The sequence below is a fragment of the Cibotium barometz genome, chromosome 39 (genome assembly GCF_041138505.1).
Source record: "Cibotium barometz isolate CiBa-2024 chromosome 39, ASM4113850v1, whole genome shotgun sequence".
Taxonomy (NCBI): Eukaryota; Viridiplantae; Streptophyta; class Polypodiopsida; order Cyatheales; family Cibotiaceae; genus Cibotium; species Cibotium barometz.
This window is the reverse complement of record NC_141084.1, coordinates 16,475,864-16,499,402: the sequence shown is the minus strand read 5'-3', so window position 1 is coordinate 16,499,402 and position 23,539 is coordinate 16,475,864. Positions and strand designations below refer to the sequence as shown.

Below are 23,539 nucleotides of genomic sequence, written 5' to 3'. Positions count from 1 at the left end.
TCTGCATACAAAGTGTTCCTCACTCTCTACCTCCTCTTAGCATATCCTACATATCCGCTCTGCTCTAGGGACGCCCACTGCTCTCCCTCGCTCTATCTCTAGCTGGTGTGATGAGACTCGTAATAGTGGTTACTGAGGCTTTTGCTCCGTGTAGTGACTATTCTCCATAGAATTTGGGAGCTCCCTCGGTAGAAATACCCCCGCCTAGCACTCACATCCTCCAGACAGCTTGCTAGTGAGGGGGACACACTATTGGTATGTTGAGATGCGCACATTGCTGACCCTACATGGCATGACTATTGATACACTTCCACCTTTTGCTTACAACCTTGACTCCCCTTTCCTCGATCTCAACCGAAGTTGAATCGGGTGATTAGGATGGATATTGTGAGATTAGACACAGAGAGGACATGGATCAGTCCTCCCCTGCAGCCATTGGGCATGAAAATGGCACATTACCAGAGCCATTTTCTACACTATCTTCGGATGGATTTATTATGCGCCCTACATACATGGACACACACCTCTCACATGGCATCCGGAGTGCTATTGGGAAGATTCGCACCTCTTCACACCAGGAGGATGGAGACAGGTAGATATGAGGGTACATCTTCAGAGGACTGCATATGCCAGCTTTGCTATTACCAGGAGGTAGAGTAAGAGGAACACTTTTATGTCGTTGTACTATTTATTACCAGGAGGTAGAGTAAGAGGAACACTTTTATGTCGTTGTACTATTTATTATGAGATTCGAGGGAGGTACCACTACCTTTTCCGTGAAGGTTTTGGACCACTCCATCAGATTATGGACTTTGAGGACCAAAGGTGCCTAGGGCTCTTCATACTTGAGCTCAAACGCCATAGAGAGACACTCTTGAGGGACAGGAGGGCAACAGATTCAGAGCCACCTAGCCAAAGAGCCCTCACGGATATCTTCAAAGCCAGTATTGTAACCATACCAGCCTCTACTCCCCCATCCACGTGCCTACCTCATGATGACAGATTTCTCACACACACACTCACATCCACACACATACACAAAGAAGTGTGCCCACCAAGGACAGGTACAACACACTAAGCTCCATATTCAGGCTTGCCTTGATTGTACACATTCATCCTCCATCGAGATGACGAGTTGGGGGACTAGTATTTTTTAAGAGGGCCTTACATTTTATTGAGGTTTATGGGAAGCAGCTCTTATTGCCCTTTCCCATCCCTCCAATATACCGCATATGGCCTATTTCTTCAAAAAGCTTCAACATAGCTTTCTTGTAGCATGATGTCTTAGGTCCGATTCACACTAGGCAGTAGCCTCTCTTGATGTCCGACTGGAAACACAATCCATAAAGGTGGGGGATGCAATTCACACTAGTACGACAAAGTCAGAGAATTGAATTCTATTGGATGACAAGCATGATGGCCAAGAGATGGGCGACCTTAGGAGGCCGGAAACTTTTTGTTCAAAAGTTGGCCGTGACTCAACATGCCAACTCAGCATGGTCTCCGCCTAGTGTGAATGGAGGTCTTGGAGGCGAGGAAGATGATTGGGCCAATTCACAAAAGTCCATGTGGCTGCCGCCTAGTGTGATTGGGGCCTTATTCTGAAAGGGCATTCTTAGTTTACATGTCAGCCAATTGAATTTATATGTAGGAGAAAATGCCATGCACTTTGGGTGAATTTTAATACAATCGGGAAGCCCATTCAAAGGCTTGATTTACAATTAAAATGGCAAAAATTATAATAATGGTCAATACCGAAGAATGATTGCCGCTTGCCGTTTCCCACATCCCCTATCATTTGTAATTTCCTGCATGCTCTTCTTGTCCCTCTGGAATCACTCCCCCCCATCCTAATTCAGTGTTTGTAGTGGTCAAATATGTCCTGGGTTTCTATTTGAAGGTGTTGTACACGACGTATTCTGACATGGCAATGTTGAACTTATGGCTCCCTTGTATTGGCATGATGGGAGTAATGAAATGCAATATGGTTCCTTGTTGTGGTGCAGCTAGGTTGTAGCATACATCATGTGGACCTTAGATTCATCTTGGACTAAATTACTGTAGCTTGAGGGAAGATTCTTGTGGAGCTCTTTGACACTGCTAGGTTCTGTTTGCATTGCTTGTACCAGGTTGATGATTACTGAAGCCTTCCCCATGATTGATTGATTGATTTATTATGTTTGAAAGATAAAGTAATCTTGGTGTTAAACACCTGATTTGGCCACGGGAAAAAATACCAATAAAAAGAAAGTGCCCTAGCTTTCAGATCTTATTGATTATGTACATATGTTAGAGTTGTATTAAGTGGTATCTCATGTTGTGATAGTGCATGGGTCGAAGCAAAAAATATTAGCGCTTATCCTAATGTATCAGCACTAATGCATAAACGCTTATGCTTAAGTACTAGTGCTAGTGGCTAATTCCTAATGCATACACGCTAATCCATGCTTGCCATAATTGAGACCAAAAGCCTGCAAGCACGAACTTTTGACCTTAACCAAATGCAAAAACACTCTTCAAACGGGCCATATGCGTCCAACGTGCGTGTATGGGCCATATGTCCAACCATAAGGCTTACCATGTACATCTAGCTTGCATTCATGGGCCGTTTGGAAAGCAAAAGAACTCTCCAAACAACCTATATGTGTCCGACTTATGTATATGGACCACATGGCAAGCCATAATGCTTACCATATGAGCTCTTGCACATATGGTAAGCCTTATGGCTTGCCGTATGATGCATGCCTGTGAGCCTTGTGCATCTAAGTCATTTGGAGAGCGAAAACGCAACACTCTCTAAATTGCATGTGTGTGTCCGGTTTACATTCATGGGCCATATAGCAAGCCATCAGGCTTGCAATATGCACTAATGCACTTATGGTACGTCTTATTGCCTGCCATATGATGCATGCGTGTAATCCACATACATATGGGCGATTTGGAGAGAAAAAATGCTCTTCAAACAACACATATGCGTCGACTTGCTTGCGTCTGTGGGCCATATGGCAAGCCAACAATCTTGCCATATGGCTTACCATATACACTAATGCACTTATGGTAAGCCATATGACCTGCAATATAATGCATGCACACAAGCCTCATGCATATGAGCCGTTTTGGAGAGAGAAAACTCGCTCCAAACGGCCCATATGCATTTGGCTCGCGTATATGGGCTATATGGTGAGCCATAAGGCTTGCCATAGGCATGCATGTGCTTATGGGAAGCTCAATGGCTTGCCATATGACGCTTGCACACAAGCCTCATGCATATTGGCCATTTGGAGAGTTCTCCAAACAGCCCATATGCATCCAACTGGCGAGAATTGGCCATATGGCAAGCCATTAGGCTCACCATATGCGTTGATGCACTTATGGTAAGCCGTATGACTTTCCATATGCAAAAGCGTCATGCATATGGGCTATTTGGAGAGTAAAATGCTCTCCACACCGCCCATATGCACCATACAAAAAGCTATAACCTATTGCACAAAATTCAATTGATATATGTTTTAATTTGAATATTGTGTAATGTCCATCAATATCTAGTGTTGACTCTATCTCTGTCTATGTATGTAGATCTTCTATACTTTATTTTGAGCATTTTTACTAAACCTCTTGGATGGTGTTTCATACATGGACCAAAACCTCCCAAAACCTTTGAAACTCAACTCGAAACATGAGCAAAGAGAAAGGTATATGCATGCTTAGATGGTGAAGAGTACCCCGCCTTTCTTTTGTTGGTTGAATACCTTCTATTGTAACCCCATCTTTTTGTATCTTTACCTTGAGGCTTGTGCCCTTGGGGTGTATTTCTAATAGAAGATCTACTAAGGAATAGAAAAGTGTACGCAAGTGTGGAGCTTGACCCTCAGCCTAGTGCAACCAAAACAATATTTCATCATGTATTGCTTTCATCTCTCCTCTCTCTTCTTTGCTCATCTATTGTGTGAATTAGTTATCAAAATGATGGCTATAAATGATCGATGTGTCTAATGTATGTTTGTGTTGTTGCTGGTGTATAATTGTGTCTGTGGTTTTGTTTTTTGCTGGTGTAAAATTGTGTTTTGTTTTTTGTTGCTCATCTATTGTATGAATCGTTTTGGAGGTTACTCTCTTCATCGGGCTTATCTGCTTATTTAAACTATAAGTCTTAAGAGTTTCTCATATCCTCTCTTAACCCAGGGATTTGATCTATATCTTGCATTAATTGCTATGCGCCACAACAACCCACTGCAAACTCCAGAGACCTACTTATGGAATCCTCAATCCATAGTTGTACCTGCAATATTAGACATGCAGCACAAAGAAGACCCTATTGCAGTAGTACAGTGGGTTGTAACTTCCACAAGTACAAAATCACATGCACCATCCTCAATTTGAGCCACAGAGTGGGGGCTTGAACTTAGGCAGGTTTGTGAGAGGAATTGCAATACCCTCGAGCACCAACTCTAAGATGGAGTCCATATTTTGGCAAAATATTTAGTATCTGCGACTCATATCCTTTAATGAGAAACCATGCTCGGGAGACGGGACCCTGGCAAGAGAACTTTGTCACTAAGGCGGTTGAAGACCTAAATACGAAAATGATTTAAACTAGAGTGTATATCCTCGCCAAGGAACGGTATCTACAGCGACTTTTGGGAGGAGCCTTTTGTTACTGAGGTGCCTCCCTTCTCAGAGCCAGTGGCCTTTAGGAGGTCCAATTTGCTGAGCCGCTGTTCATTGAGGTGCTTCCTTCAGTCCAAATATTCTGCCAGGCTAGGGAGGAGATTGTTGTTGAGTGGGAGGCCTCATTCTCATTCGCAAAATTTACACTGGGCTTTTGTGGGCATCTCACAGCTTTTCTTGCAGAGATTTTTGAGGTCGTGGGATTCATGGCGTCCACGGAGGAGCACTTAAGTTTTAAGGATAGTTGCACATCATGGATTGCCAATCGTGAGCTGACCTGCACAAATGTGGATGCCAGGTGACTATTCAAGGTGGACGATGCCTATTTGAGCCACTGTTTATGGTCATGAAACTTTGCAGGTTTCGTCCATCGCTAAGTATGCCAAGGCCAAACATGACTAAGATATGGAACTTTCCCCAAGCCTCACCCGAAATTAATTTTAGAAGGCCGCATTGATGCAAGTGCTCACGGTATCTCTGTCCATCCAAGCAGTCCTCCTGGCGTCCAGTTCCAGAGCACCTAGAGGTTACAGAGCTCCTGGATTGGTTGGAGGTGACTGAGTCCATATCTTGCCTCATGGTACTCATCAAATAGCATGGCAATGGAAAGGCATGACAAAGCTTAGAAAGAGATCCAATTGGGCCATCGGTCTCAGTCCCACTTGGGGCCAAACCAATGAACAAGGTTACATTCTGTTTTTAAACCATGACTTACTGTTCAATGGTACATCAACAACTGATGGATAAGCGAGCAGCCTGATGTCACTCAAATACAAGTACTCCATGTAACAAGCAACATAAGGGTGTGTACAACCTATCATGTTTTATTCACATCTTACTGGCCACTCAAAACAGTTTGAAGAACGTACAAGACCATCAGCAATCCGGCGGAATCATGGTGCTACTTGACATGGTCTTTAATTTGCAAGGATGGACTCTTGATGTGTATGGATACACTATGATGTGAGACACTAAAGCCACCTCTAGCTCCAAAAGGACACAACTCCAATATGCGTCTTAAAGAAGTAATTGCACCATAAGACATCAAGAAATCAGCACTAGTATGCCGCCAAATCACAAGCTTATCTCAGACATTTCCCCAAACTTCTTGGGGTTGGTTCAATGCACCAAACTTAAGCACTGTGACCATCTGATAGATCATGTACAATTATAAGTAACTCAGTTTAGGCAGTGTACAAAGAACTTCACTGACTACTCACAAAGACTATTCTGTCAAATGTGTACGAGAATTGAATTTGGACAAACAGTAGAGTTAAAAAAAAAAGGGCAGCCTTGCAACAAAACCCATCCGAGGGCCCAAAACAATTTATCTGCACCCTAATATGAGCATCACGAAATCCAAGTCGATTGTGACTGTAGACAATCAAGCAGAGCACTACAATATGCTCCCACTTAAACAGATTTCTCGGAGGCACGCAACCATCTACTAAACTAACATTGACATCCTTCATGGACCCCTTACAGAGTGACAGAGTTCCATGGAAAAGAACTAGGCTGGTAATTACCTTCCATATCACTCAACATAACACAGCTGCAATTTCTCCTGCATAGAATAAAGTGTCTCGATAAAAAAGTGTCTCAATATGGCTCCAAATGAAGTAACAACAATGACAAAATAATGATAAGCATGTATGCCACAGACAGTGTTACCAAATAGAACTTCAAAACATCTCATGAACATAGTTGTTAAAAATTCAGATAGGTACTCAAAACAAGTGACAGAACAGGTTTCCAATGGAGATGGAATCGAAGAGGCTCTCAGCCTACCTAGGGCCAAATAAATATAACAAAATCAACTTCAAATCCAACAAAGTTGCACTATCAGGCAGACCAACATCAGGTGCCAATTATAAGAATGTTCAACTAAATGGCAACAGCTTAGACTTAAGATGTTTGGAAGTTGGACTAATTGAAGGATGACTATCTAAAAATTCCACTGGTTTGACAATGCGGTATGGATGTTGAACATATCCAACATGACCTACAACCTGCTCCAAAAACAAAAACACCCTGTGTGGAGAACTTAAAAAATAACTTGTAGGTAAGAAAACCTCCAATGTAAAGAAATTAAGAGTGTTGGTCAAACTTTGAGTGTTTACTTGTAAAACTGGTCAAAAAGTGAGTGTTTACTCTTAAACTAGAGCTTTCAGATATCTATACAATTTGCTCATTGCGCAGTCAGCTTTCAGCTTTCTGTACAAGCTACTCACTGTGTAGTGAGACTAAAAAAGAGGACATGAAAACTCCTGTGTATATCAAAAAAGGGAGGATATGCAAACCCTACTAGACAGTTAAGGGGTACAAATATTTACAAAGTAAGTTATGAAAATCCCAAAGAGGGATGCACTGCCCCACAACTCTTAACATATTAGTCCATTGCCACTACCTGTAACAAAAAAGGGACTTAAAGAGCTTCCAAGATACAAGACCCAACTTTGAATCTACTTGAGCAAGGTTGTTGGCTTCCAGTCTCTCTAAGCGCTGATGGCAAGCCCTAAACAAGTTACCAAAAAGAACAAAGTCAGTTTTACATTCTACTGTAATATTCCACATGAAAAAAAAAAACAGCACTTTCATCACCATTACCTTTCATGGATCCCAAATCTACAACTTTAGGCGGCTTGGTCGGGTCAATCTCTAAGGTTGCTGTTAGTGCTCCATACTTAAACTGCATTGAGCACATAAACTTTCCCTACACAAATAACCACAGTTTTGAATACATTGAATTCATTTTATGACCATTATACAAGAAAGTCAAGAACAAACCTTAGTCTTTATGAAGTATTTCGCAAACTGAAGTACAACATTAGTGATCAATGGAGCAGCTGTGTGCAATGCATAGGATGCAGATGATGGTGCATTCATCCGCTTTTCTATGTCAATAAGCGCTATCACTTTCAACCCCAATCTCATTAGATTTTCAGCCGATAGTGCCGAATTGTCTTTTGGAAACAACGAATAATTCTCTGGTGGGAAAATTGTATCCCTTAACCACAATTTTTCGAATGGTATTCGCCGCTGCTGAAAAAACATGTCGCAGAACAAATGAGTAGCAGAATCTCTCTCTTTCTTTTCGGCTCCTTGGAGAAAGTTGACACAATCTTCTCGAATTTGGGCAGCAGTTGGTGGTTCAATTCCATAATAGGTGATTGTGGCAATTAAACACTCCTCGGCACTACAAAGAATAAATGTACACAAAATGGTAAAAAAGTGAAAGCGCACTCCTCAGCACTACAAAAAGACATGCAAGTACACCACAAGAATCTCACCCTAACAAAAGACCGTCAAACGCGCTCAACTTTTCAGTAAGGTCTTCACCATCCAAATCCCCATCTTTGTCCTCTTGTGGTTGCATGTTCTCCTCAAGACGAAGCATGCATGAAAGTAAGAAAATGTATCGAATTTGATCACCTGCAGTGCCTTTGAAAGGCTTTCCTTTTCCCTTACCCACAAATAGAGATTAATACTCCTTAGGATTTGCGTGGTTGCATTTTTTATCTTTGAAAATACGTCGCAAATAAAGTCCAAGATGTAATGTCACGATTGTGACTAATTCTCTTAATCTCTCCTTAATTACTTCTTAATCCCTTATTAAGGGAAAGGACACCTATGAAGGGATTAATCCCACATTGCATGTCGATGTTCAGAAATATAACCATGTCGATCTTGCCGATACCATACGATATGCCGAGCGCGTTGCAAACATTAATCCTCGAAATTCGGCCTCTTCCAGTCGAGCTAATGACTTTCAGAAAGCCAATGGATCTCGTATGAGCCGAGATAGTCGTAGAGAGTCATCTGGCTCTTCTACCTACCGGCCTAATCCCCAATGGAATAATTCTCAACACCCTCGCCGATCAGAAGGATCGTCCTCTTTTCGGTTCCGACGTTCTCACTCCTTCCAACCACGCAGTTCGGATCGTGGACGGGACCAAAGACGTGACCAATCTCGCAATCCTCGTCCTTCTACTGTTCTTTCTGGACGGGATCAACAAAAGACGGGATTGTGCACAATTTGTAATGGACCTCATCGTTGGTTTGAGTGCCCCAAAAGACCAACCCATCGACAGAATTCTAATGCTGAACCTCCCACTTCTGAGGAGAAACCCCTAGTTGCTGACAAAGGAAAGCGTGCAGATAATCACCATGCTATTGCACGTGCTTCAGTAATTACCGCTATTGCTACAGCACAAACTGCCTCTTCACCGTTGCCTCAGCGGTCTACTCAGGTTTTGGTTCTTCAAGGTTCTATTTCCAGTCACCCTATTCAGGTGCTCATTGACAGTGGGTATTCTCATAATTTTGTGGGAACCACCTTGACTCAGAGATTGAAGATTCGGACTTCTCCAAGTATTGTTGTTTATGAAGTAGAGCTTGCCGATGGTTCCACATCCTCGTGTAACACCATTGCCAAACACCTCTCCTTTCGAATTCAGCACTATCGTGACATTTTGGATTTCCAAGTCATGAATTTGGCACATTATGATATGATCCTTGGTCAAGAATGGTTGTATCAATATGATCCCCTGAACCCATTCTATACAATTTGCTCAAAATGGTATGCTTGTGGCTCTCGAAGGAATTAGAGACCAACCGTCTACACCAACCCTTTCAGCTCTTCAAGTGAAACGGTGAGTCCGCAAGAGTGGTTGTTCCTGAGCACTTTTAATGGTCTATTCAGCCAACGACCCTCCCGAGGACATAGATACAAAGGTGATGCATCTCAGGCAACCTTTCTTTGCTCCATACTTGGATCTTTTTCCTCCGGAGCTTCCTGCGGTTCTCCCACCTCGTCGACCAATCGACCATGCTATTGATATTCTTCCTGGCAGCGCTCCACCTACTCGTGCTCCATATCGAGTTTCTTTTACGGAATCTCACGAGATACAGCGACAACTTACTGAGCTTTTGGAGAAAAGACATATTCGACCAAGTAAAAGCCCTTTTGGAGCTCCAGTGCTTTGGGTGAAAAAGAAGGATAAGTCTATGCATCTTTGCATCAACTATCGTGCCCTTAATAAGTTAACTATCAAGAATAAGTATCCTCTTCCACACATTGATGAATTGTTTAATCAATTGCTCCATGCAAAGGTCTTCTCCAAAATTGATCTTAAGTCTGGATATCATCAAATTCGCATTCGCGAAGGTGATGAATATAAGACAGCTTTTCGCACAAAATATGGTCATTACGAGTACCTGGTCATGCCGTTCGGGTTAACCAATGCGCCTGCAACATTTATGAGTCTGATGAATGATCTTTTTCGTCCTTTTTTGGACAAGTTCGTCTTTATCTTGACGACATCTTGGTGTTCAGTCGTAATATGGAAGACCACAAGGCACATCTTAAGATCGTTTTCCAGGTGCTTCGAGAGACAATGCTCTTTATATTAATCCAGGCAAAAGTGAATTCTTCAAGACATCCTTGGAATACCTTGGACATGTTGTTTCAGTAGACGGTATTTCCGTGGATCCAAAGAAAATACAGGTTATTGTCAATTGGCCAACTCCCACAAACACCCATGATGTTCGTTCTTTTTTGGGACTTGCCAACTTCTATCACACAAAGGTTCATCGATTGAAAAGGTGTCATTCCAATAGCTGAATGATAAGAATTATTATACGCAAATTCCACCAAAGGTAAATATTCTTCCCATGAAGCTAATCGAGACTAAACATAATGTCGCAGCATTTCTTCCAGAAACTGATTAACTCGTTCCGTTTGTCCATCTGTCTGAGGATGATAAGCAGAGCTAAAGAGTAAATTTGTACCAAGAGACTTGAATATCGAAGTCCAAAAATGTCCTGTAAACTTTGGATCTCGATCCGAAACTATAGATTTTGGAATCCATGAAGTTTGAAGATATACTGTATAAACAGTACTGCAATATCTGAAGCCTGGGCTGCTTTCTTACACGAGATGAAATGTGCCATTTTAGAAAATCTATCAACCACCACAAGAATCTGTGTATTGCCTTTAGAAGAACGTGGCAATGAAGTGATAAAATCCAAACTAATACTTTCCTAGCGTTCATTGGGAACTTGAAGTGATTGAAGAAGACCAACTGGAACTTATCTGCTAGCTTTCATACGCTGGCATGAGAGACACGTTGTAATAAACTTAATAACATCTTGCTTCATTTGAGGTCAATAGTATGTAGCTGTCAAAAGACGATAAGTCTTGTTGTTGATGCTTGGGTGTGCAGCATAAGTGACCTCGTGAGGTTCTTTCACCAATACTCTTCGAACATGAGTATCATGAGGTACACAAATACGGTCCTGATAATATAATAAACCATCCACTATTGTATATGCTCCATAAATCTTTAAGTCAGAAGAAGTTGCATTCTGAGAATTGAGAATTCGAAATGCATTTCCAAAATCACGATCTTTTGAATAACGGTCCTTGAAACTTTGAGGTATATCCATTTCAACTGTAGAAATAGCCAAGACCAAAGTTGACGGCATACGACTGAGGGCATCCGCAACCACATTGGTAAGACCAGGAACATACTCAATTGTCATATGAAAATTGGCTAAGAATTCGACCCAACGTGCTTGCCTAGCATTCATAACTGGCTGTGTGAAGATATATTTCAAAGAATGATGATCTGTTTTCACCAATGAATCCGCACCAAGGAGATAATGTTTCCATGCACGATAGGCATGAACAATAGCTAAAAATTCCTTGTCATATACCGGGTATCTTCCTTGAATTACAGAGTGCTTATGACTGTCAAACGCAATAGCACGTCCTTGTTGCATTAAGACGGCACCAGTGGCAATATCAGAAGCATCCGTGTACACATCAAAGGGGAGAGTAGGGTCTGAAAAAGCCATGGCAGGAGTTGTTGTCAAAGCTGTCTTTAAACTTTCAAAAGCTTGTGTTGCGGCTTCAGGCCATTTGAATGCACGAGCGGACTTGAGAAGTTCGGTGAGAGGAGCAGCTATTTCGGAAAATCGATGAAGCTTTGTGTGATAGAAGTTGGCAAGTCCCAAAAAAGAACGAACATCATGGGTGTTTGTGGGAGTTGGCCAATTGACAATAACCTGTATTTTCTTTGGATCCACGGAAATACCGTCTGCTGAAATAACATGTCCAAGGTATTCCAAGGATGTCTTGAAGAATTCACTTTTGCCTGGATTAATATAAAGAGCATTGTCTCAAAGCACCTGGAAAACGATCTTAAGATGTGCCTTGTGGTCTTCCATGTTACGAATAAACACCACGATGTCGTCAAGATAAATAATGACGAACTTGTCCAAAAAAGGACGAAAAAGATCATTCATCAGACTCATAAATGTTGCAGGGGCATTGGTTAACCCGAACGGCATGACCAGGTACTCGTAATGACCATATTTTGTGCGAAAAGCTGTCTTATATTCATCACCTTCGCGAATGCGAATTTGATGATATCCAGACTTAAGATCAATTTTGGAGAAGACCTTTGCATGGAGCAATTGATCAAACAATTCATCAATGCGTGGAACAGGATACTTATTCTTGATAGTTAACTTATTAAGGGCACGATAGTCGATGCAAAGATGCATAGACTTATCCTTCTTTTTCACCAAAAGCACTGGAGCTCCAAAAGGGCTTTTACTTGGTCGAATATGTCCTTTCTCCAAAAGTTCAGTAAGTTGTCGCTGTATCTCCTGAGATTCTGTAAAAGAAACTCGATATGGAGCACGAGTAGATGGAGCACTGCTGGGAAGAATATCAATAGCATGGTCGACTGTCGACGAGGTGGGAGAATCGCAGGAAGCTCCTGAGGAAAAAGATCCAAGTATGGAGCAAAGAAAGGTTGCCTGAGATACATCACCTTTGTATCTATGTCCTCGGCAGGGTCGTTGGCTGAATATATCATTAAAAGTGCTGAGGAACAACCACTCTTGTGGACCCACCGTTTCACTTGAAGAGCTGAAAGGGTTGGTGTAGAAGGTTGGTCTCTAATTCCTTCGAGAGCCACAAGCATAGCATTTTGAGCAAATTGTATAGAATGGTTCCGGAAACTGATCAGGGGATCATATTGATACAACCATTCTTGACCAAGGATCATATCATAATGTGCCAAATTCATGACTTGGAAATCCAATTTGCTTTACTAGCTTGTAAAAGACGATAAAGAGTTTTAAGGTCATCGCCTTCTACCTCGGAAGGAATGACGTCTTCATCTATTGGTACTGTTGCTGAAACATCTGTTGCTGGTACGGAACTTGTGTAGGAGTGGCGATCCGTGTGGAGGTGCTGGATCTGAGAAGCCAAGGATGCCATAGACTCCTGGAGTTGCTGTTGAAACTGCTGTTGAAGTTGCTGCAAAGCTGACTGCCATTCCAGAGGGACTGATATGTCAACAGGTTCTGCCATAAGAGGAGATGTTGATGTAAAGGCTTCAGGGTGATGAGGCTCTGGGAGTTTTTGCTGTTGATGACGCCGCTGGGCTCTAGTAAGAACCATCGGCTGGAGGGTGCGGCATCGGGAACCCCGAGAGGAGAGGCTACGTACTAGTGAAGCGGCTATAGACCATCCAGTATAGTAAGGGCGATCCTCTGGGACTAGGCTCGCACGAGAGTCTGCTATACTGGAGAAGAAGGTATAGGGGTAGGGAGAGCTACTGGTGTCAAGGATGTATACTGCGGTGTAGAGGGACGCACCGTGAATGAAGATGGATGAATGTCCTCAGAATAAGTGCAATATTCATGAAAAATGATGCTACACTTGGGGAGGATAGCGCCCAGATAAGGATGACGCCTGAGTATAAAACAATAATGATCCAGAACCTGTGCAGAAGTATGAACACAGATCACCCACACGTCGAATTCTCGGAGGTGAGAAGTCGGTGTGGCTATCTAAATGCGGTAATGAGTGGACTCGAGAAAGGGGGACACACTCACTGGAACAGGAGCTGAGACTGGTGGAGAAACACGGGTAGGAGAGGGCACTATGGACTGAGAGGGTGTATCCTGTAAATAACTGAAGTCATAGGTTTCCTCTGCCATAAGCCGTCGAAGAAGAGGATAGTGTGTGTCCACGTGATCAGAGAGGTGCTTTTGATCCCGTAAAAAGGGATATTGGCCCCGGAGGAGTGGAGAGCCCGCAAAAGAATGAAATGGCGGGTTGCTGATATGTTAATACTCCACAATATGTGAAATGTGTATACCCAAGAAAATGGAAAAATCACACCTGAAGGAGGTTGCCATAATAAATAGTATTGCTGGAGAAGAAGCACCAAGGTAGTAGCCGTCAAGCCACGGAAAACACCAACTACACGTGGCTGGTCCAAACAACAACATAGACCGCAGGAGCCTAGCAATGAAGAAGGCTGCTTTCGAGGAAGGGAGACGGCAGCAAGCCGGCGCGCAGGAGACCAAGACAGGCGACGGCGAGCGCTTGGCTAAAAAACGGCCGCAAGGGTGGCGCCGTTTCGTAGAAGCCCGTAAGGTAAGTTTATGGTTTTTTTTTATGTGTTTGTACACGTGGCATTAAGGCCCAATAGTCGTGTGTGTTGGGTTTTAAAAAAATAAAATAAAATCAGCAAGTCGACGTGCGTCGATCAACGGGCAGCCGACCTTGAGGAAAAGCCATGAAGAAGAGATGCGCCGATTCAAAGGAGGGGTGCCTGTTCATGAAAGGGTGCTGGCTGAAGGGTAACCCTCCTGATTGAAAACTTTTTTTTTGTTTTGTCTCCTCTATGCAAGAGTGTCCTGCATATGGTTGGCCCAAACTTAATCAACAAAAATTGGGAGTTGGGGGCTGAATTTGATGGGGCATTCTCTCTTGCTCTTCCATTCAACACTTGCTACACCCAATTTTAGGGTTTGGGCGGGCTGATTTTAGGGTTAGGGTTAGGGTTTAGACATAACACAGGACAAAAAAAAAGTTTGCTTTGATACCACTGTAAAGCTTTTATAGCTTTATTAACATGATTAAGACTTAATTAATAAACATAAGACAAATGCTGCAAGAAAGATTGAGTTGTTTGCATTGAGACAAGGGCCTTTCTTAAATAGAGGCCGAAAGGTACAAGTGAAGAGACACATCCCTGGGAAGGGCTGTGGCTCTTGAGTCAACGGTTATGTCCTTTGGACTTAGGGGTGTGTCTTTTAATGAATAGACATGTCCTTTGATAGTGACCCATGTGTAAGGGTGTGACCCTTCACAGGTGTCCTTTCAGTTAATAAGAGATTAAGGAGTAATTAAGGAGAGATTAAGAGAGTTAGTCACAATCGTGACAGGGGCCTTTCTTAAATAGAGGCCGAAAGGGTACAAGTGAAGAGACACATCCCTGGGAAGGGCTGTGGCTCTTGAGTCAACGGTTATGTCCTTTGGACTTAGGGGTGTGTCTTTTAATGAATAGACATGTCCTTTGATAGTGACCCATGTGTAAGGGTGTGACCCTTCACAGGTGTCCTTTCAGTTAATAAGGGATTAAGGAGTAATTATGCTTCACGACGAGACGCTTCATTTGGATTGAGAATAGGTCATAGGAATGACCTTTCTTTGGGAGGGAGAGATTAAGAGAGTTAGTCACAATCGTGACATTACATCTTGGACTACCATTTGCGACGTATTTTCAAAGATCAGAAATGCAACCACGCAAATCCTAAGAAGTACCAATCTCTATTTGTGGGTAAGGAAAAGAAAAGCCTTTCAAAGGCACTGCAGGTGATCAAATTCGATACATTTTCTTACTTTCATGCATGCTTCGCCTTGAGGAGAACATGCAACCACAAGAGGACAAAGATGGGGATTTGAATGGTGAAGACCTTACTGAAAGGTTGAGCGCCTTTGATGGTCTTTTGCTAGGGTGAGATTCTTGTGGTGTACTTGCATGTCTTTTTGTAGTGTTGAGGAGTGTGCTTTCACTTTTTTACCATTTTATGTACATTTATTCTTTGTAGTGCCGAGGAGTGTTTAATTGCCACAATCACCTATTGTGGAATTGAACCACCAACTGTTGCCCAAATTCGAGAAGATTGTGTCAACTTTCTCCAAGGAGCCGAAAAGAAAGGGAGAGATTGCTGCTCATTTGTTCTCCGACATGTTTTTTCAGCAGCGGCGAATACCATTCGAAAAATTGTGGTTAAGGGATACAATTTTCCCACCAGAGAATTATTCGTTGTTTTCAAAAGACAATTCGGCACTGTCGGCTGAAAATCTAATGAGATTGGGGTTGAAAGTGATAGCGCTTATTGACATAGAAAAGCGGATGAATGCACCATCATCTGCATCCTATGCATTGCACACAGCTGCTCCATTGATCACTAATGTTGGACTTCAGCTTGCGAAATACTTCATAAAGACTAAGGTTTGTTCTCGACTTTCTTGTATAATGGTCATAAAGTGAATTCAATGTATTCAGAACTGTGGTTATTTATGTAGGGGAAGTTTATGTGCTCAATGCAGTTTAAGTATGGAGCACTAACAGCAACCTTAGAGATTGACCCGACCAAGCCGCCTAAAGTTGTAGATTTGGGATCCATGAAAGGTAATGGTGATGAAAGTGCTATTTTTTTTTTCATGTGGAATATTACAGTAGAACGTAAAACTGACTTTGTTCTTTTTGGTAACTTGTTTAGGGCTTGCCATCAACGCTTAGAGAGATTGGAAGCCAACAACCTTGCTCGAGTAGATTCAAAGTTGAGTCTTGTATCTTGGAAGCTCTTTAAGTCCCTTTTTTGTTCAAGTAGCGGCAATGGACTAATATGTTAAGAGTTGTGGGGCACTGCATCCCTCTTTGGGATTTTCCTAACTTACTTTGTAAACATTTGTACCCATAACTGTCTAGTAGGGTTTGCATATCCTCCTTTTTTTGATATACACAGGAATTTTCATGTCCTCTTTTTTAGTCTCACTACACAGTGAGTAGCTTGTACAGAAAGCTGAAAGCTGACTGCGCAGTGAGCAGATTGTATAGATATCTGAAAGCTCTAGTTTAAGAGTAAACACTCACTTTTTGACCAGTTTTACAAGTAAACACTCAAATTTTGACTAACACCCTTAATTTCTTTACATTGGAGGTTTTCTTACCTACAAGTTATTTTTTAAGTTCTCCACACAGCGTGTTTTTGTTTTTGGAGCAGGTTGTAGGTCATGTTGGATATGTTCAACATCCATACCGCATTGTCAAACCAGTGGAATTTTTAGATAGTCATCCTCCAATCAGTTCAACTTCCAAACATCTTAAGTCTAAGCTGTTGCCATTTAGTTGAACATTCTTATAATTGGCACCCAATGTTGGTCTGCCTGATAGTGCAACTTTGTTGGATTTGAAGTTGATTTTGTTATATTTATTTGGCCCTAGGTAGGCTGAGAGCCTCTTCGATTCCATCTACATTGGAAACCTGTTCTGTCACTTGTTTTGAGTACCTATAAGGCGGCTGATCCTTGATTTGACCCCAAGCCTTGCATACCATCCGCTCTTTTGCATCATGATTTGTGTTTCCCTGCACATCGAGAACTGCATATACATTAGCCTTGGTCTGCTTGTCCTCGTGCTTTGGTTTGCGGTCAGGGCATTGTCGAAACATGTGCTCTTTGCTACCACAAGAAAAACATTTTCCCTCCTTGGCATATTGCTCTCTTTGCTCCGGGGTCAAGCCGAATTTGTTCTTCTTTGGACCTTGATCTTTAGATGAGGTATTTTCAGCTCTACCTCCCTTGTGGGTCTCCCAGAAGTTCTTTTTAGGTGGCTGTCCACCTTTTTGCAGATTCGGGGCAGCCTTGTCTTTCCCCTTTGAACCGCCCTGATCCTGCTTAATTTTGAGCACCAATTGCTCCGTAGAAGAGCAAAAGCTATGAGCTGTTGCAAAGTATGTTTCGGGTGCAATTCAATGCCCGAACGATAAGCTGGTTGCAATCCAAACCAAAACTTCCTCTTTCTTTCATCCTCGGTGATTTGCATAAAGGGAGTTACCTCCAGCAACACTTTCCAAAACTTGTTGACATACTGTTGCACGCTTTCATTATCTTTTTGCTCAAGTCTATCCCACTTTTGGGTGAGAGTTTGCTCTGCATTTGGTGGCAAAAATTGAGCATAGAATCTGTCCTTAAATTCTTTCCAGGTGCAAATGGGGTCCTTGGTGATCTTTTCAGTGATCCACCAATGAGCAGCGGTCCCCTTCAAAAACATGCTAGCATGGCGTACTTTAGACTTCTCAGTGAAGTCCTCATCGCTAAAAGCAATGTCAAACTATGCCACAGATGCTAACACTTTGGAAGCATCATGCTCTCCATGAAAAACATCAAACTTAACAGATTTGTCACCTGCTTTAAATTCCTTGAGCTTTTTGGCATGAGGCTCATGGTCTTCTCTTTTTCTTTTTCCCTTATCCAACGGGACAGCCCTATCTGCATGGGCTCCATGGGCCATCATGGAAGTTTCATGAAGCACGGTGGCATGTGCTCCACGAACTTGAGAATCAGATGCATGTGACTTTTCTGCATAAGGCAATGTCTCTCCATGAGACAACTCAGAAGGCAAAGCTCTTCTAGCGGCAGACCTGTCACTCCTACCATGGGATACATGTCTTGAATGCATGTGACCATCATGCCCTCCATAAGCACTAGCATACATATACCTGTCAGGCTTTGTGCCTTGTGGAGAAGATGCATGACGAGAGGTGACTGTCACCTCTTCCTTTTGCATAAAAGACCGCAATCTTTGAGATGCGGGATCTCCATGCTTCAAGCGAGGTGGATTTCTGAATTTCAGCTCTCCATCGTCCCCCTCTTTGATGTCACCTTTGCGGAGGAGGTAGGCAAGTGCCAACTCCCTTGGCTTCTTGCCCACTTCTCGTGCCATGGACTTAAAAGTCACATCTACCATTGCATCGGCTTTCCTTGCTTCAATGGCACTTTGCACATGGGGATCTTCATGCAAAAATTTTAGCTCTTGCTCTTGTGCCTGCAAAAGCTTTCTCATATGTTCCATTTCAGCCCACATTGCACCAGGCTCTTCATCTAGCATGACTGTCTTTCCTCGAGAGAGTTGTTCCTTTGAATCACTATCATTAACCCTTTCAAGAGGCTTGTGCCTTCCTTGTATAGCATCAAAACCACAAGAGGCACTAGATGGACCCCTTGAATTAGGCACTTTCAAAGGGTTACCTTGGCTGTCCATTGTGTTAAGTGTGCTAGAAGCGGGGTGTCCAATACACAGGTTCGTTTCCCCACTAGGACAAGGGAAACAACCGTGCTTTGATACCAATGAAACCGATCCCGTCAAGTGGGAATAGACTCCGTTGGACACCCACACGCGTAAAAGCACAACTCAATATCACAATTTGAAATGGACAACTTAATAACAACTGAAGTTTGAAATGAAATGAAATGAAATAGATGGACACCAGCACTGGGGCCGGAACGGGCCGACCCCCCCCCTCAATATATGATATATTATTGGGAGTATTTAACAAATACAATGCGCCATGGGTTCAAAGAACCAGATGATGTCCATGTACAAATGAATACAGTACCAAACAACGACCACTTGAGTGGTCCAGTCTCTACGGTCCTGTGCCTTCACTGGACTCCGCGGAGAGCGCCCCACTGGTGTTCCAAGACCACGCACAAACAGGCGCTCCCGTACTAACGCCTGGCTCTCCCGATCTCGGCACCCTTGGACCGTGGTTCTCCAAAAGCTTGGACTACTCGGCACCGAACGGGTGTTAGCCGTAGAGAGAATCCCTTATCAGATTTACCACAAAGTTCTTTATTTGAATCTGAAATTCACTTACTTGTAGCTCGCAGATGGAGGACCAATACCCGGGAGTGTCTGTGTGCAGCTACTCGACACCAAGACACAACGGCCTGTCGAGGAGAGAGAGGAGTAGCTACCTGGGGGAAGGTATAGCCACCTGAAGAAGGGAGATGCCGCCTATGGAAAAGAGGCACAACCGCTTGCAAAGGAGTACCACCATCTGCTGTGCAGGACACAGCTGCCTGCTGTGGAATAGAAGGAAGCGTAGCCGCCTATGGAGAGGATGAGCAGCCTGCTGGAGATGGAGAAGTAGCCGCCTGTATGCAGAGTACAGCTGCCGGCCGCTTGGCTGTAGGAGCACAGTTGCTGGAGATGAACACACAACCGCCTGCTGTGGTAGGCAGCGCAGCCTGTATGGTTGCCTGACTGGAGACGCACACACAGCCGCCTGGCTGCAGAGAGGAGATGGAGGCACCTAGTCGCCTGCAGTACACAGGCGCAGCCAGCTGGACAGAGGAGGCATGCGTAGCCTGCTGGAGATGGCAGCCGCCTACTGAAGGAACAGCAGAAACAGCCTGATGTGCAGCCGCCTGGGAGCAGAAGCACAGCCTGATGAGCAGTACCGAAGGCACCGCCTGTTGGAGAACATGCGCAAGAGATGGTCGCCGGCTGTTTTTTTCTTACGGGTGGGGTGGTCGTTCTTTTATGTAGAGATTGGAGAGGTTAAACCATCACAGCTCACGTTTGCATGGGGACGGCCAGCTTCATGGTGGTGTGGGTAGGTGGCCATGCACCCATCCCCACACACACACAGTCAAGTGTGGCTCCCCTCCTTGGCCCATATGTGGGTGCCCATAGTGGGTGCCCACTTTTAAGTGAATGTGAACATACAATCTTATAAAACAAAAGGTTAGAGATAAAATTATTAAACCAACATGTGCAATACACTTACCATCTGTTCACATGCAACAAAACTCGTCAGAAGACAGAGCAAACTTCAGGACTCACTGGCAAGCGTCCCCGCTCAGTAAGTGACACGTCAAGCAGGCAAACACAAAAATACAAGTCATGCGAAAACAATTTCAAACATGCAAAACATGAGTGCATGTGCAAGTAGTATCATGGACATATCTCCCGTTCATGGAACAAGTACAAAATATCTGTCGAGCACAAAAATGGCACGACATAAAACATAAATCCTGGTCTTCCTATGGAGTGACAGTCCCATAGGTAAAACACAATTCCAGGCACGAGCCTCCCTATGGAGTGACAGTCCCATAGATAAGACACGCCACAAATACTGGCTATTCCATGGCGTGACAATCCCATGGATAGAACACAATCCAGGTCATACACGGGTGGCACCAGTCTGGCTCCCGTCCACACGACACCATCCTACTAACACACGGGTGGCACCAGTCTGGCTCCCGTCCATGTCAAGCAAAAATACTGGGTGGTACAACAAGTACAAGGGCTGATACAACCAATACAATGGCTGGTACAGCAGGTACAAGGGCTAGTACAAGAAGTACAAATGCTGAAAATCATAATAAATGATTAAATACCCTTGCCGTCGGTATTTCTTCGCGATGGAAACCTCCAAAACAGTCCCCAACAGCCAGTATTCTTCATGGGCAACCTTCAAAAGAGAGAGAAAGAGAGTAGCCATCATTAGGGCAACCTATAACGGTGGTAGAGGCTAGTGTGTAACAAGAGAGCCTCCATTAATGAAGAGAGAGGAGTCCAATTTATAGATTTGGGCCTCCCATGAGCTAAAATGGCAAGAGAAGGCTACAATGACAAGTGGAGAGCCACACAACAGCTGAAGTGACAAGTGTGAGGCCACTTGTCTCACTTTGATTCACTTTCTAACAAGTGTCAGGCCACTTGTCTCACTTTGGTCCACTTTCTTGCCACATGTCCCAATCTAAGAGATGGGTCCTTCCATAATCTTTACCTCTAAAAATATCCCAACTAGTAGACATTCTGTCATAGGCACTTTGCCAACTCTTGGTCTCTGCTCAATTCCAGATGTAATGACACGAACAAAATTTCCATCTAAGTCGGGCCAAAAATAGCAACTCTCCTAAATTTTAGGAGTGTGGTCCTTTGTATTCTAGGATAATCCCCCATTCCCAAAGCTTGTACTTTCCAAATATTTAGACATCCTGGAGTCCACCAGACCCCTTTCATACTGGGAAATGTCCAAGCTGGTGACATTCTCCCCAGCTTCTTAAAAGTTGTCCGCAACTTTAAGCTTCAAGCTATATATTCAAGATATAATCATGTCCCGTAGCACGCCCACTCCGACATGGAGCCCAGACCCGGGTTTTAGATGGATTCCTCCTGGCACAGCAGTGCGGTATTTGGGATGCTAGATTGGACTTGATTTGTCACCTGAGCAGCAGATCGCCCCGCTTCTTCTGAGCATTCGGAAGAAGCTTTTGTATTGGAGTACAGCTCGGCTATCCTTGGCTGGGAGGGTGGTGGTGACAAATCAGGTGCTTTTAGCGACCATGTGATACATCACGTCTTACTGGATTTTCTCGAGCTCTTGCATCAGCCAGGTACAGAGGCTGATCACGAACTTTCTTTGGTCTCGGCGGGACGGTCAGCCAGCCCCGGGCTAAGGTTGCTAGGGCAATTATTACTCTTCCGCTGACCCAGGGAGGCTTGGGCATTATAGATCCAGTTGATCAAAGTAGAGCCTTATTGGGGAAGCTTATTGTTCGGGGGCTGCTTCCAGGCGCTGAGCCTTGGAAGGAGCTTCTTTTTCAGCGACTGCAGGCTAGGGCTCCTCCAACAGGGGACACTTGGGTACCAGAGATACGATGGATCTTCATAGAGATGAGGAGGACAGGCCTCAGTAGAGGATGGGAGGACAGATTTGCCTTGAGCATCCTGCGAGCTTGGGAGCTGCTGAGATCGGGGCTTTCTCAGAGACCTCCTACTTGTGATGAGCGGGCCAGACAGCCGCTCATCTGGAGCCCCGCGATACGCACTGAGCAGGGTCATATGTTGGGTTCTCGACCTCGTCTAGCCTGGGGACCATTGGCGGCAAGCCCAGCACGCAGTTTTGGAGACTGGCAGGCCTTCTGCAGTCTCCCAGAGGCGGTCCAGGTGGAGAGGCTGCGTCACTTCAGAGCGGGGCTGATTATGAGGGATGACATTTAGGAGGCACTCACTAAGGAGTGGTTCACGCCTTTCGAGCCAGCGGCCCCACGGTGGATGGGAGCCTTTACACAGATGGAGATCCTGATTGCTGTCAGAGCTTGCACTGAGAATGGCAGATGCCTCTACTATGAGATCCAGGATGAGGGCAGACTTCAGAGAGTGGAGGCGGAGTCGCCTTTGGTTGCAGAGTGCATCTTTCAGAGGATACGGGTAGTGGCCGCCGCTTCCCAGAAGTGGCATATTGATCCAGACCCTGCAGATGTGGACTCTGATTGGCGCATCTGGGCATATGTTGCGCGCCCCTTAACCCGGCTCCAGTGGGACCCTGGCGAGTACGAGTAGCATGATCCTTATGCGTCCCCCGAGGCCACCGAGATTACCTTTTTCCAGTACACTGTTCGGTTGGGGGAGGCATATTTTGACTGCGAGGAAGATGGTCGCTCCAGCCGCAACGGAGCATTGGCGGCTACATGGACTCTCACAAGAGTTCCTGGAAGATATAAAAATCCTCCTAGTGTCTAAAATGGTTTCCCCTGAAATAGAATTTCAAAAAGAACTTTCCAATGTGCGATTGGAATTAATTGAAAATGTGTATAAAGGACCTTAGCCTAAGGATCTAGATTTTCAGAAATTTTTGGATTATGATCCAATGAAGGTTTCTATGGGCCAATAGGATCAATCGAAGTGTGGGGAGAAGATAAATCCAATGAATAAAAGAAAATACCCAAAAATGAGTAAATGCCCACATAAGATGAAGAGTTGACTGAGTACAAGCTTTATTAGTTAAAAACTATGAGATATTACTAAAACAATGAGATATTTTGGTATAATGATATATTTTTGACACCTTCGTAATAAGGAGGGAGGGAGACTTCAAGGAGGCGCCTATTTCACACATGTGGTGGAGTTTTTAAATCAAAAAAATTGTGATATTTTTATCTCTCTTCTCTCTTGGATCAAACCAAATCAAAAGAGAG

General features: G+C 43.8%; 1 protein-coding gene and 1 pseudogene across 2 annotated transcripts in view; one reads left to right on the top strand and one right to left on the bottom strand.

Annotated features, from left to right (window-relative positions):
- Nucleotides 1-6,765: 6,765 nt before the first annotated feature.
- LOC147615788 (uncharacterized) overlaps nucleotides 6,766-23,539 on the bottom strand; it is a 31,334-nt pseudogene continuing 14,560 nt past the window's right edge. Inside the window, exon 4 of the transcript XR_015262633.1 lies at nucleotides 6,766-7,183. The product of XR_015262633.1 is annotated as an uncharacterized LOC147615788 (transcript). The remainder of the gene's footprint in view (nucleotides 7,184-23,539) is intronic.
- LOC147615789 (uncharacterized) lies at nucleotides 15,463-16,493 on the top strand. The gene is made up of 3 exons (XM_086778392.1): nucleotides 15,463-15,995; nucleotides 16,070-16,175; nucleotides 16,267-16,493. The coding sequence occupies exons 1-3, from the start codon at nucleotides 15,729-15,731 to the stop codon at nucleotides 16,284-16,286; spliced, it is 393 nt and encodes a 130-aa protein (XP_086634518.1). The 5' UTR covers nucleotides 15,463-15,728; the 3' UTR covers nucleotides 16,287-16,493.